This window comes from Dermacentor variabilis, chromosome 4 (assembly GCF_050947875.1).
Source record: "Dermacentor variabilis isolate Ectoservices chromosome 4, ASM5094787v1, whole genome shotgun sequence".
In the NCBI taxonomy this organism is placed as follows: Eukaryota; Metazoa; Arthropoda; class Arachnida; order Ixodida; family Ixodidae; genus Dermacentor; species Dermacentor variabilis.
Window position 1 is genome coordinate 139,695,541 of NC_134571.1, and position 15,626 is coordinate 139,711,166.

Consider the following 15,626-nt stretch of genomic DNA (forward strand, 5'->3'; position numbering starts at 1 on the left):
AAAAAGAGTGCTGTCACGTGTTGAGAAGTGCTGATGATGATGCTTTGGCACATTCTGAAGCATTTCAAACTTCTAGTAAGTTCCCGAGAGTTACTTTTTTATGCAATGCTTTGTTATTATTACTAATATAGATGAATGTATAATTGTTAGCGTGTAATATTCTGGAAAGCACTTTGCCTGTGAACACACCCTTAAGTTTAAACAGAATAGCTTTAATAACGCTTTGTACTTCATAAAAAACGGCAAATGCGCATTTACTGCATAATGTAAAACATTATTTTATTTGTACAGTAGCGTCGTTTTGACAAGGAGAAAGTCAGAAAAAAAAATAAACTGTGGTGAAAGTACGACGAAAGAAAAAGACAAGACAAAGTGGATGAGGGGTGAGAGAGAGCAATAGAATGAAAGCACGAAGCCAATGGGAGAAACTGGAGAGAAAGCGTCTAAAAAAGAGCGAGAAGAGGAAAAAAAGAGAGAAAGCGGAGAGGAGAAGAGAAGCATAGCAGCCGGGGGGCGCGCAGGACGTGTGCGACGTTTCGGATATTTGGGAGATGACCCCCCGACGCAAAAATGACGTTACGGAAACCCGGTAGGCCGGACTCCGTTTGAAAAATCCCGACACCCGCCCGCCCGCCGGAGGAGCGAGCAACTCAGCCGCCGCTTCTGGGACGTGTTTGTCCTTTCACGCGCGTTGTTGGAGTAAGTAGAGAAGAGACGCCGCATCTCTGACCGACAACGTTTCGCTTCTTTTCCGGAGCTGATCACCAGGGTTGGGTCCGGCTCCGTCTTCGTTATTCCTGTAGCTCGCACACATTTTTTTATTGTTCACCTGCGAGTGCCTGCTGTTGCCCGATCGCCTCAACTTGCACCGCCATCCTACGCCGCAGGCCAGGTAAGGTTTCCGCTTTTATCAATTTTTTGTTCTGAAGCGGTGTGCGCCGCGTAATCCTGTAGTGCGGATGACAAGGGAGTGAAATCGTGCCTTTAGACGAGCGCTGCATCTTGCAGTGGCCGGCGGTTCTTTCTCCTCTGCGAAAAGATGTGGGGTGGGTTCCCACCTCGTAAATCGCCATATATCGGATCGAACTGAGCTCCGAGTACACTGGAACAGCACGAATTCCTCGTGCGCGTGAAATAACGGTAACGGAGGCGACGTTACTGCGTTTTGGTTAAACGTCTGACCTGCGAGAGCACAAAACGTTGTCCTTAGGGGCCATTTTAGGCTTGCCGGCGCTTTTGCAGTCCGTCGGCAGTGCTGTTGCAGTAAGGAACTTTTCTTTGGCTGGCGTCTTTGTCACTGCTGTTGCGAGGCGCTTTCGGCTGGAGAAGCAGTGCACGCTTTCACCAGACATGTCTGCAAAGGCTGGGCGGCGCGCTCCAACGGGCCGAGCACTCGCAAATGTGTGCAGTGACAAAGAACGCACCGCGTACTGCAAGTTTTGGGTGAAAGTGTGTGTGCGCGCTTACACCGGCCGTTCTTGCGACCGTTGACCATCCCGTTTGTTGTTGCTACTTTGGAAAAACGCATATTTAAGACGCTCGCAGCGATTTCCTGCACGACGAACCATCGCACATATAACGGGTTGTCGGAAAAAGAACCGTTAGCTGCGTGTCAGTGAACCTTCACGGCTTGTCAGTGGACTAACTGGTTTTTTGTGGAGATTCTACTTCGCGATGTTTCGTTGTTATTTAAACGCGTTGAAAATTTATTAGGAACCGACTGGAAGCTTTCCAATTGAGCCCTAAATAACGATATGCATATGCGCGAAACTTTTTGTTTGTACCGTAATTTCGGCCGTCATGTGTCTGTGAGTGACGAGAGTTATTTTTAGCAGTCTGGGATGTAACGTCTCAGTATATAGTCTCTCAATACGCAGGCAAGAACATATGTTCAGCGTACGGAAATTGACGATTTCTTTGTTTGTTTTGCATGAAGTCGTAGCTTGGCCCAAATCTATGTTTGGTCACACGGTCACGTCACGTAGCTGTGTCATGGACATCGAGCAAGTCTTTTTGATCGCTGTTATCTCGCAACTGTGCGACTCTTACGAAGCGCGGATACGCTGTGGTTTTCGTGGCGGGCGTGGGGAGCCGCCTTCTAATGCGACTTTCATGATCGTTTGCTTGTAAACTCAGAGATAAACAATCGTCCCGGCCGCGTACATCTCCCAGAAAACGCCCAATCTCGGCGAACATGCCTCTGCTTGGAGGAAGACTGAAATAATCCGACGAAAGCGCGTGCGGTGCGTACACACACACACACACACAAGAGAGAAAGAGCGTTCCTATAAACTGCGCCACGGTCGGGCCCAAGCTCTGTGTTATTGTTCCCTCATCCAGTATCCCCCGAGGCTCACTTGTTTTGGTGGGGGGGCGACCGCGGTTGAGAGGGGATGCCCGATAAGAGAGCGCTGACGATGGTTGGGGCGGAAAGGACAAATAAAATAAAGTCGGCAACGATGTAAGATGTCGGGGACACGGATGCGAGGAGGATGAAGCTCGAGGAGGGAATCTCGCGCGTCCCCCGCGAAAAGGAATGTGTCGCTCCTTGTAGGAGCCGGGCGTCGCGCGCTTCTTGCACCACGGTTTCGAGCACTTCTGGTCAGGGGGAAAAAAAGAAAGCGAAGAGAAAGTGCAGAATGTAAGGAAGCTGGTGACGACGACGACGCAGGTGCCGAGAGCTATTTGAAGACAAGTGCACGCGGGGCTAACGAGGACGACTTCCTCCCCTCTCGCGGCGAGCTTTGGTGACGCGCGCGCGTTAGCAGCTGGTTTTGGTTTGCTTCGTCAGCCGTGTACGCGATTTAGATGCGCGACAGCTTCCTGTAGCTTGTCTCGTCAGATGTACCGCTGGTTTCCTTTCAAGCCCCTTGAAACAAGAAGAGAGAGTGAGAAATGACTGTTGGCTTCACTGTAAACTTGGAATTCGCTTCCGGAAAGGGAAGAGAGTAAAAAAAAAAAAAGCAAACATTTGTAGTCGTTTATTAACATCGTCCCTGTTTTCCGGGCTATTTTTTTTTTTTGTACACCGGGTTAAACGGGCTTCTGTCGGAGAAAGCGCGATTACGAGAATAATCTGCTAAATTCGTGGCGTCATACTGACTTTTAGCCGGTACGACCTGTGCGTAAAATCAGTCATGTTCCTTGGCCTTCATTTTCTCCACTAATAAACGTTTCTCTCTGACAAGAAATATCCACGTAGCGCAGTAGATATCGAGGCCGCGATTTTGTAGCGATGGATCGGACTGAAAAGAATGTTCAAAAAATTTCGAATAGTGAATACTCTAATCGAGTAAAACGAGGGCTATTCGATTCGGTCAGCGCTGTCTTTTTTTTTTTTTTTTTTCGGGAGAGCAGTCACCTCGCAAGGAGTGCGTCCGGACACGCCCTCGTCCGTTTTAGTGCGGCAGCGCGCGCTCGTGAAAAAATCTCACATCGGGTTGCACTGTAGAGTTTTCAGTGGTGAAACTGCTGCTACATTGCTCCGAAACTGCTGCAAAGTGCGGTGTCTGCTACATGCTGCTAGAAAAGCCCGATCTTGGCCAAAATTGCTCCATGTCTCTTCCGGGAGGGTTCTCTGCGGGTATCGATTGTGAAAACGAAACCGCAACTTGCTCCGCGTTACGTCCATATATCCGTTACGTTTTCTGGGCGTGGGTCAACAAAACAGACGAAAAAAAAATCGGGCTGTCGCTTTGTTCGTTTGTGTGAGAAAAACATAATTCCGGCTTGGAACACGTTTTAATGCTGCTCGGTACGAGCTGCCTACACTTCGACGATAACACAATACTGAAGGACCTTCGTTATCTCCGCTCAAGTCTGCGAAGATCTTTGGCGAGTTTAGATCAATTTGGGGATCGTGGATTCTAAGCACCTAACCACTTTCGTCTCGTCAGATTAGACTATTTGAGACCTTCTAGTTCACGTAGGACAAAGAAAAAGGCGCCAAAATCAAGCTTGGAACAAAAAGCACTAAGCGTAAAAGGGACGACATGAAACCCAGATGCGCTTGTCCAAAATCGGAACAGGACACGTGACGTTACACTACAAAAAATGTAGGTCAACCTCGTATATTGTGCATTCTAAAAAGAATGAAAATGAAGTAAGTGTTAAGTGCTCTATAGCATAAGAGTAAGATGCTAATAAAACTGTGTAAAGCGGCGTAGCTGGAGTTGAAGCGACTGAACAGCGGTTGAAGTCGAAGAAGGAAAGACAAGGCCATATGGAGGAGGCCCTCTTCCCTCCTGAATAACAAATATGGAAAAACATCGAACCCCGTGGTACACAGATACGTCCCGGAAGGCATTGTCTTGCTTGATGTCAACTACTGTTGAGTCGCCTTTTCTATCTCTCTTTTCGAAGTGATAGTTCGGTAGCGTCTCCGAAAAACTTGAGCGAACTAATGCCTGTAGTCACTGCACCTCAGAGTGTCCTCCTTGATGGATAAGTAAAGCATCCTGCTGTATGAAAAGGGGGGACGCTCTCCTGCAGAAATAGTACATGACTTCTAGCAGATTATTTTAAACTAGTGTTGGCTGATGGGACGGAGAAGACCCCTACCTCCCCCCCCCCCCTTGCTGTGCTCATTTATGAAAGCTCCTCCAAGCTTACCACGCGGAATTGCATATGTAGAAAGAGGCTTTAATGTGAAGATCATAATAATATTTGGGGTTTTACGTGCCAAAACCACTTTCTGATTACGAGGCACGCCGTAGTGGAGGACTCCGGAAATTTTGACCACCTGGGGTTCTTTAACGTGCACCTAAATCTAAGCACACGGGTGTTTTCGCATTTTAATGTGAAGATCGGTGCATGATGCAAGAGCGAACCAGCTAGGTTTGGGCCGGGTTTAAGACACATTCCCTTGACCCTAAGAGGTGACCAAAGCAGCGAACTCGCGCTAATGAAAATCGGGCTTCGGTGCTGTCACATGTACATGAGTCGGCGCATGGTGTTTAAGGTGGACTAGGCACTTTAACAGAAGAGACTGCAAATGGAAATTAATTCATCCAAGATGCTGACAACGCCGGACTACACCTAGAAAAGCAAACGAAAGCATTTTCTTTTTTCGAGAGGGAGAGAGAGAGGTCAAGCTCTCCTCAAGAACAGACATAATAAGCTGTCAGAGGGTATCGCAAACCAGGAGGCACTTAATGGGGGGAAAAAAGAAAAGATTAGACTACATGTAACTTGATAAAGGCGTCGACAGTTATCGCCCGCTTGTGTGTGCTGTTTTTGAGAACGTATCAGAGCTTATGTGTGAATAAATATATTACTATGTACTGCCAGCTCATATACTGCATTACTTGTCTTCTTGTGCTGTTTAAAATTCAACTGAAGACGTGTGGGGCCCTAGATTGTTTCTGCGCCTCGTGCAACGACCCAAAACTGAGCTCTATACAAACGCTTTTTTTTTTTTTAATTCTGCTATAAAAGCATGCTCTAAAAGGCATTTTCCCCGTTCCACCACTGATTTTTTTTTTTTTTTTTTTTTGTGTGTGTGTACGGGTGGCAGGCGGTTTGTGCGGTAACATCGCTTTTACGATCGAGTCGTGCCAGGGCGCAAGCGTAGTCGCCTGTCAGTGCCGACCTTCGTTTTCTAGTCGAGACAAGTCGTTGCCGTGTCTGTCGGACGAGGAAGTAAGAGGAGCCACAGGCCGTGGCTTCGAGGCGGGAATAAAAGGGCGCGGTCGGGAACCCCGGCCGCCTTTGTTGCCCGCCTCCCGGTGGCGACTGCGGGAGAACCAGGGGGGAGAGATGGGGGGTGGGGTTAGGCGGGGGAGGTTGTGGCCGCGCTCGGTACTAGGCATGCAGGGGACCGGCCTTTTGCGGCTCGTGTGTTCTCACGGTCCCGCGTTGCAAGGACGCCCCCGAATTCCGATCGCACCCGTGCCGCGGCAGCGTATGTACCTTATGTTCCGACCTGCTGCTTGGACTTTTCTCTGCTTTTTTTTTCGTTTTATTTGCGTCGCGTGTTTAGCCAAGCGAGAGCCGACGCAGAAAGGGGCCGACGTCACAAGTATCGCATACGAGGCCAAGTGCCTCACGGCGCGTCGCGTGCTACGTATGCTTGTAATTATACTGTGTATTACATGCTACCGACCTTTGGTGACATATGCAGTAACTGTACGCGTATACTGTATGTGTGGCTGGCTGCAGGCAGTTCGTGGCAATGTTCGCGACTCCGTAAGCCGGTGCACCCTTCCTTACCACGCACACTGCAGTGTCTATGTGTTAGGAGGGCATTCCCCCCCCCCTTTTTTTTTTTTCTTCTTGCGCAGTCATTTTTTGCACAGCTTCCTTGCGCTACAGACGCGGACGAACGAGGACGGACACTCGCAGCTATTCTTGTTTGTCGGTGCGCTGTCGCGCTGGGAATGTTCTGTTACGCATCAGCAACTGGCCCAACGCTCAACTTTGGCCATTTCTGTGTGTCTTTCCTTTGGCAATCCTTTGAAGATGTGACGGCGCTCATTATAGTGCGTTCATCGCTTCTTTTTTTGTTTCCTGACTTGTTTTGCAGCAGACCGTTTCCAGACTCCAGCTTTGTCGTTGCTTTCACGGTTCTCCAAGTGCCAACTGTGTCCACTGGGGCGCAATTAGATAGGATGGAGTAAAAAAAGGCGTGAGGAGTGGGAGGTTCTTCCGCAGTATTTCTAAAAATGGTGCTATTCGTTGGTCCTGCCTCGTTATTCCGAGTTACAATGCATCAGCTCGGTCTACTAGCCACCGATGCAGCAAGTGAACAATAGTAAACGGTGCACCACCCTGCCAAATTGTAATCTGCCTTTGCGTGGGCGGCCGGCAGAGTTGTAAGATAGGCCGCTCGGCGTGCCCGTAAAGCTAAACTAATATGGCTGCGTTTATTAGAGAGTTTTAGAGTATAGCTTAAAATGCTTGCCTTAGCGTGTTCCGCACGCGAAGCCTTCGCGGGACGCTATTCCGCACGAGTCGGTACTTTAGAGGAACGTTAAAGGTGGATTTTTCAGGCGAGGTGTATCGGTAAATCACGTTTCCGCAGCAGCGAAACGGATAAAAGGCGCAGAAGCGAAAGGCGTGCAGCGACACCTCACCGCAGCTCCCTCCCCGTGACGTAATATGGGACCGGACGGTTATATTATCGGCAAAGGTGTGTTTCGACCGTGTCCGTTTCGTTCCGAAGCGGCTAAATGCTCGACTTGGCCAGTTTCTATCATTTTTCCTGCACCGAAACGGACCGTGAAACTAGGAAATAGTTTGAAATCTGTGACGTCACGCTGACGCACCGGCAGCCGTCGAGGTCTTGGCGCGAAAGTCGAGAAAGTTTAGCGTTAATTTTCCCCAGAATAAACTTTTGTTTTCGCCGAATGGATTAAAACGGGGTTTTGAAAGAAGATTTGGCCAGTGAAAACAGATTTAGTGCTGCTGCTCAGTAACCATTTAACGAGCCGATAGGGGTCTAAATAGAACCGGTTGTGGTGGGGGCAATCTGCGCGACTCGGATCGCATCGCGGAAACGGGCACAAATCGTGCGCCGGGCGGAAACGGGAGCCCGGTGTCGGTGGGGCGGAGGGGGTGAGGGGGAGAGAGAGAAAGAGACGGCGCGTTCACACTGGGCGGCAGCGGCGGTCACGAACGCAGTCACGAAATGCGACGCCGCCAGTAGTGCAACGGCCCACTGAGAGAGGCCGCGCGTTGTGTTTGCGTGCGACCAGCGCGAACGTGAAGCGTGCGCGCCTGTGACGGTGCGTGAACCGGCGGTCGTGCCGAGAACAGGCGTTTTAAACCGCTCTTGTCACGGCTTTCCCTGGTTCCGTTTTTATCCGTCCCCATATGCATCTTGTTTTCCAGCACGACCGTTCTGGGGGGGGGGGGGCGAAATTTACCGTTGTGCCACGCCACGCTCTGAGGAGGGGGAGGGGGGTACTCCGAGAGGTGAAAGTGCTGTTCCGCAATTGGGCATGTGGCGATGCGGTGATACAGTAGCAAGCGACAAGACACCTCGCAAAGGAAAAGCGACACTGAAATAGTACAGAATCACTGAAGCAGCTGTGCACGTGGTAAATTAGCTTAAGTTGTTGGGTTTCTTGACATGTAACTTAGTGCGCCCCTTCATTAATTCGATCATTTAATCGTTCATTTATTTATGCTTTCCACTTGATAATTGAGCACATTTTTGATTAATGCCACATTTACTTGGAATATTCATGTTACTGAAAGGCAGGAATGCAAATGTGGATACAAGGTAAAACAAAAAGGACAACACCAATGCCACTTGTTTCCTTCTGTATGTGTCTGTGTTTTCACCCATGCCTTTCGGTGACACACATACCTGTATCCACTTGCCCATCTGTCGCTCGTTTTAAGCTTTGTCAGTTGAATATGTTGCCCTATTTCCCCTTTCATTTTCTTGCCTTTGAACACTTAACTCGTTCATTACAGGTGGAAATGTCATCATTATTAGTCGTTTTATGTTTTAAGGTTTGATTTCAAGATGTATTAGTCGCAATGTATACTGTGATGCACTCAATTGTATCCCAGTCGTTGCTGCTGTGAATGTAAGTGAAGCCATAGTAATAGCTCAGACAGTTCTTGAGAATTTTTATGTAGAACTTACAAGATGCACCTCAAGAAACATGAATGAAAGTAATAATTTGCTATTGCTAGTATAAGTACTGAGATGTAAAAAAAAAAATGAAATATGTACAAAATATGCACCTAGCTCCTACTTCCCATCTTCTGTAAGTTACACCACGCAAAAAAAAAATATATGCAGATTTCTTGGTGGAAATACTAGCCATAGTGATGGTGCTATGCAGGAAAGTAGTGCCTTTGCAAATGTGAAAATGGGTAAGAGCCTATTCTGCAGGGAGCGTTTGTTTTTACTTACTGCAGCAGGCACCTGGTTCTTTCTTTTACTGCACTCTTTAGGCTCTTGAAGCAGTGGTTGTCAGGTTTGGGAGAATGAAGAAGCCTCCTCATACTTGATTGTTGTGTTCAATCAGCTTTTCTGTGCAAGCCAGCTGGCCTAGTCATGTACATTCAACTGGCGCTGGAGCCCAATATTGTGCAGTAATGAATAAGAGCACTTGCACAGGTAGTATTCAGAAAGTAAACGAGATTAGACAGGTAGTCATGGTTCAGTCTTAGATCAGTCTCAAATAGACTGCATGCTGTTGCATGAGTAAAAACTCCACACGACGGAAATGATTGTTCATAATAATTTGTACCTATGGTGTCAAAGAGCTGGATGGATAAAAGCAACCCACGGCAGGAAAAATAAAGTTGCACTTCATATTAGTCACTCAGTTATCAAAATAACACGCACTCATGAGCATCCACCAATGTTTGAGACATTAAAACAGCCTAGACATTGGATTGGAAAATTAGACAACCCAACAGAAGCTTCTGGGTCTTCACTGCAGCTCTCATTAAAAAAATTATGTGGACAAGTCAACCAAAGCGCAAATTTTGAATCACTTAATTGAGGAAGTACTACTAGGAACACTGGGGGCTAGTTTTGACGATACCTCCAGACGAATGTTTAGTTTTCCTAGACTCTTCGATCTGCCAAAAATGGTCAAATCTGACCAATAATAAAAGTGTGGTCATCATTTCATACGGTGCAACGGAATTTCTAGTGGAAGAATTCCACCGGAAATGTTTAACGTGTCGAAATGCTGTCGACCAGATTGATCGATTTCTTTCGGCCCAGTGGGGAAAGGCGAGGACCTTTCATGGTGGGTCAGTGGCTATGCCATTTTGTAGCTGAGCACAAGGTTTCTGGTTTGATTCATGCCCACATCTCAACAGAATGCAACGCTTGTGGGCATAGATTTAGGCGCACATTAAGGTACCTCAGGTGGTCAAAGTTAATCTGGAGCCTGCAACAACAGCGTCTCTCTCTGGGGCATTAAACCGCATAATTTTATGTCTTAGATGTGCGTGTGTGTAGGGGGGGGTGCGTATTCATATTCTAAGCAAATAAAGCATACAGCGAAGTACAAGGAAATGGTGTGATTCTCTCGTAAACTGAAGCTCGGGGTCGCTTCCTACTTACTACAGAAAAATCATTGATTAGATAAATTATGGCTTGCACGCACTTGCTTATCCCATACTCTCACTTATAGTTACTCACGCAGGCTGTCATTTAGTGCATAGTCATTATCGTTATGACTGCTTTCAGTCTTTCATGATTGCAACAATTTGCCCTCCTATTCCATCAGTGCTGCTTTTTATCCAGTGCACCTTAATAATACAGAATACCACAACACTAGCATAGGCACAGAGAATCCCACATTCAAGCTTGGGTTGCACAAATTCAGAAAAGTTTTGTGGAACTCGTCAGTTCTGGGTATAGTGTACAGAGCTTATACTATTTAAGAATATGCTAGTCATACTTATGCTTCTTATATTTATGTTCAATGCTCACAAATACATGTGTATTATAACACTTATGCTCTGTGCATACAGGATGACGATTGAAGCAGAGGGAGCAGTAAATCCTGAGTCGGCAGCCGAGTCTCCGGCTGAGGCCGCTGTCACGAGCCAGAAGGGCAAAAGCCTGGATGAGCTTGTAGTTGGGCTCAGCTCAAACGACGAACTCAAGCCCATCGATGGAGTTCCCATCATAGAGACAAAGGCTGCCGATGCCGTCTCTGCTCCACAGAAAGAGCAGCCACAGGAAGAACTCGAAGCCATAGAAGACGAGGGTGTGGTGAAAGTCGAATCTCTGCCAGAACTACCAAAATCGCCTACAACTCGCTTCTGGGCTAGGTAAGTGCTAGGACTTCTAAAATATTATGCGAGCCGATGGGCAAGAATTTTGTTTGTCGAAATCATGAAATTTCTTGAGTGCATTCTTCATTAGTCTGGCCAGTGAACAAAGAGGAATTGTATTGAAATTTGAGTACTGTAGCAACGATAACTGTTAAACACAAGCATTAGCGATAACAGTAGGTAAGGCCATTTGAAGCTCTTGGCAGTAACTGCTGGAATACCTTCAATTCAGTACCTTCAAACTACAAGCGTGGCTTTGAGCATGGCCTCACAACTTTTTCTGTTTAGCGTGACATGCTTTGTCACAACATATTGCTGCTTCTCAACAGGCCAGTGTATAAATCTTTCATGATATAATACGCCGTGTCCAAAGATAGTGTACTCACTGCTAAAATGGTACAACTCTCTCCACTGTTTTTTAAACATTGCACATTAATGCCAGCAGCTTGATCCAGAGAGCACTTGGCCGTGGCTTGCATGCTGGAACTCGTTTTGAATGTGATGATGTGTGTTTATGAACTGTTTGTATGTCCCACACATATTTTGGGACTAGTACTGTTCATGAAAAATTGACATTGTCTTCAAAGTAGGGCAATGCATTCTAAATATTTTCTGTAGGCCTGGCTGTCACTTAAGTTGAGACGAGACTAATTTTTTTTTCTCTCTCTCTCTCTCTCTCTCTCTCTCTCTCTCTCTCTCTCTCTCTCTAGGTGGTTCAAGAAAGGCAGCTTCACACCCAACTTTGGCAAGCAGCGCACAGAGGAAACAGAAATGAATGAGAAAGAGACCCAGGACGAAAATCAGGGCAAGAAAAATGAAAACCATGCAGGCGATGAGAATCACAAGGACAGCAAGGGGTCCCCGCCAAATGGTGATGGTAGCGGCGAGCTAGGCAAGAACGACGGTGATGGCCAAAACGTGAAATCGTCCTCCAGTTCCACAGATGTCACCATCCCCATTGGCGATGCTGAAACGGGTGCCAAGCCAGATGAGAAACAGGCTGACGAGAGTGTGCCTGAAAAACTGCCGCTACGCGAACGTTTCGCCCTGTATCGACGTAAGCGCTACCTCCTTGTCGGGGCAGCCATTGGCCTCTTGTTCTTCGTCACCGTAATCCTGGTGGGAACGGCCCTCTCTGGCGGAGGGTTCGGCTACGACGACGACGACTGGAACATTCCCGTAGCTGCCACAGACTGCGGTCTAGTTGAAGGCCACATAGAAGAGAGTGCATTCGTCTTCCGGGGAATTCCCTATGCTCTTCCACCTGTTGGCGAGCACCGCTGGAAACCTCCAAGAGCCTTCCAGAGTATCAGTGAGTGCTGGTCCGGAACAAAGCAGGTGCACAAGTTTGCGCCCCGGTGCCCCCAGAAGAAGGCGCCCGGAGTGCGTTTCAACACGAGTGAGGATTGCCTCTACCTGAACGTCTACACACCGTCCATGTCCAAGCGGGGCCTCCGGCCTGTTCTTATTGTGCTACCGGGTGCATCATTCATGGGTATGGGAGAAGAGGACATCTTCCTAGAGCCGAGTCCGGGGCTTGCACGCACGCACGATGCTGTGGTGGTAACGTTTGAATACCGGCGCAGCGCATTCGGCTTCTTGGCATTGGACCTCCTCTCCAAGGGAGTGAGGCCACCAACATCTGGGAACTACGGCTTCCTGGACCAAGTGGCTGTGCTCAAGTGGGTGCAGCGCAACATCCGTCAGTTCAATGGAGATCCCAACCGGGTACAACACCCTTCCGATCACATTGCCTTTTGCTAAAGTTGGAATTTGAGTTGTTGTAGAGATGAAAACCTGGGCTGTGTGGTGCACATTCATACCAAGAATCAACATGCCAAAAAAAAAAATATGGAGGCAGTAAAGAAGCAGCACTGGTATCTGCCTGCCCCTTCACTGACTCCATCCTTTGGGCATGCTTTGATACTCAAGGTGATTCTGATTAATTTGATCTCCATGCATTGCATTAATCAGCACGGCATGCAAGGATTTGCGCTCAACTTGTATATTTGTGCATGGCTTTACATCTGCTTCACTGTGCGGCTCAGTGCAGTTCTATTCCCCAGCAAATTGCATATGTATGGCCTGGGCAAGCACGTGCTGTTCTGACATGCTCATCATGTGTTCGCCGTATGACGTGCTCTTGCGAACACAATCTTTGTTCTTTGCAACAGAATGGGTGGATTATCTTGGAATGTTTCCGCGTCTACACCACGAATGCAGTACAGAGTAGAAGTGGCAACGGGCAGAGGCCTTGTCTAGGAGCTACAACTGCTTTGACAAGTCTTGCATCATTTCGTAGTCGGTTGGAGCAAACTACACCGAAAAGAGGGAAGCAAAGCAAGCAGTGCAGTGTATTGCGAAGTTAGGTGTATTGCATGATGTAGCGATCCCAAGCGGCCATCTGGCATGGCCAGAATGTGGGCTCGCAATTCCGAGAGTATTTGGTCAGCTTCTTGCAGCCACCATTTCCTGGCATCACATGTTGAAATATTGAAATGTCGCCCCTGTTGCTTGCGTGGCTTTAGGCAAGTGATGCATGCGCTCAGCAACTGTAATGTGATACTCGACCCACCTCGCAGCCAACACTTTTTGCGCCACTGGTGGGCGCTGGGGACACCAAGCAAATGCATTATGGTATATAATGAAGGCGAGGGCCTTTGTGACACATTGTGAATGCACTTTGCCCTCCAGCGATCGCCCAGTGCTCACCAGTGTTGCAAAAAGCGGCGGCCGCCATGCGGGCCGAGTATTGTTTCAATCGCTGAACGTACTACTTAAATAAAAGTACAGGGGTGTCATTGCATTTGCCTCCAGGCCATCGAGGCAGGGAATTCAACCTGTAGCCTTGCATTCAACAGCAGAATGCCATATCTCTTGAGCCACCACAATTTGCACATCTCACACCTTTGCATTTCTTATAAAACAAAGAATCTGTGTTCCTTCTGTAGCATCGCTTGTGGCTTCTTGGTTCATGAAAGAAATGGGAGTTGGCATTAACATTAGACCTGACAATTGCAGTGCGGCACTCTGAAAGAGGCCATGGGCCACCCAACACAACAGCTTGTAGATCACTGTTTGTTACTTTCTTTCATACTCTGAGCAAAATATTGCAGCGTGTTTTGCATAAAAGTGATAACCAATGATGGGAGACAACCATAGCGGCAGTGGTTAAAGTGGTGCAAGTATGTGTCGGTTGCGACTCGGACTTGGATGTCCATAACCACCATTCTTGCACAGGTGGTCGTGTTTGGCCATGGTGCGGGAGCCACATCTGCCCTGCTCCTGGCAACGTCAGTGGAAACCAAGGGCCTCCTCAGCAGAGTCTGGGCCACAGGTGCATCTGTGAACTTTCCCAACCAGACTGTCGAGGAGGCTGCACGCAACAACCTTGAGTTTCTGGCGTAGGTGGAATCTGCATTGCATGCAATGCCTACGTTGCGCATTTTAAATTTTTTTAACAGTGATAGTTGGTGTGAATTGTCCCAGGCTAACATTGACGTATGGTATTTGTCGTACAAGGAAATTCACCACCCTGGCCAACCAGCAAAGTGGTGTCATGTGCTCCACGTAGGTTTAGTTAGAAAATTACCCTGAGGCTGTTATGGGTCTGCTGCAAAATACAAAATGCATCAATGCAAAAAAGTCAATAAAGCACAGTAAAAACTCGTTAACTAGACTTCTGTTGATTCTGAAAATCGGATAATTCAGACTTGTCCTTTGGTGCCAGCAGTTGTATGCATTACTTAATGGCATCAAACACTTGTTAATTAGAACATACTTGGCCGTGCACCTTTTCATTCGGATAACCCAGGTGCGCAGCAAATGTGTGAAGCAATAAGAGCAAAGGCAGTGCTAGTAGCCAACTGAAACAAAGCAGCATTGTCCGCATTGCCATAGTCTTCAGTGGAAGCCAAAATTAGAATCACATTAGCGCTGAATGTTCCATGTCTAATTATGCATTTATGCATTTTCCACGGCACATGCCACCGCGCTGGCCGCACATGTCTTCAGAACTGTGTAGACGCCATCCCTCATCATATCAATAATGACCACGGTTTCGGGCACAACGGTTGCAACAAAGAGTATTTTCGTTCTCCCATGTTGCTCGCATGCCTTCAGAACGGCATGGTTGCTATTCACGATCGCTTCAATGATGGCCGCGGTTGCAGCCACAGTGGTTGCAGCAAGCAGTAGTATTTGTTTTGACTTGGTGTGCGCATTGGCCATGTGTCTTCAGAACTACACAGTCGTCATGCGTTATCGCGTTGATAACGACCGCAGTTTTCTCTGTAACGGTTGCTGTGAGAAGTAGTCTCCTTTTAAATCGGTGGGTACATTGGCTGTGTGCCTTCAAAACTGCACAGTTATCATGTACGATTTTGTCGATAGTAACTGCAGTTTCGTCTTCAGCGGTTGCAGCAAGTAGTAGCTCCACTTTGACTCAGCACGGTGTGAGAAACAAGGTGGAAGCTGTCGAGGATGAAGACCAATTGTACCGCTGCCCGCATGATGGCATCAAACCCACGACTACATTGCGATGGATAGACGATCTGTTGCTGACCAGCCCACTTGCAAAAAAATAACCAGGATGTGCATGCGGTAGTAGAACGCATGTCCACTCGGATGAAGATGTCGGTCTTGCGTCACAGCCAAATAGGTTAAACTACGAAGGAAGTTGCGAGACCCTCACCACTACGAACACCGATTGCTCACAAGGTGACGAGAACTGCCACTTCTGCTTTGATTTTCTGCCAGATTGAAGCAACGGTTGCAAATGTGTTCAATTATAAAGGCGCATTGGGCCTAGCAAGCATTTCTTTTTTTCTTGATAACCCCGATAATTTAACATTTGATTACTTTGATAT

The 15,626-nt window shown here is 47.6% G+C and overlaps 1 protein-coding gene across 1 annotated transcript in view; it reads left to right on the forward strand.

Moving 5' to 3' along the window:
• The first annotated feature begins 5,822 nt into the window (after positions 1–5,822).
• The window catches only part of LOC142579855 (fumonisin B1 esterase-like), a 30,643-nt gene continuing 20,839 nt past the window's right edge, over positions 5,823–15,626 (forward strand). The window contains exons 1-4 of the mRNA XM_075690474.1: positions 5,823–5,902; positions 10,453–10,755; positions 11,469–12,486; positions 13,999–14,162. Coding sequence (XP_075546589.1) covers positions 10,454–10,755; positions 11,469–12,486; positions 13,999–14,162 — 1,484 coding nt within the window. The 5' untranslated portion in view covers positions 5,823–5,902; position 10,453. The remainder of the gene's footprint in view (positions 5,903–10,452; positions 10,756–11,468; positions 12,487–13,998; positions 14,163–15,626) is intronic.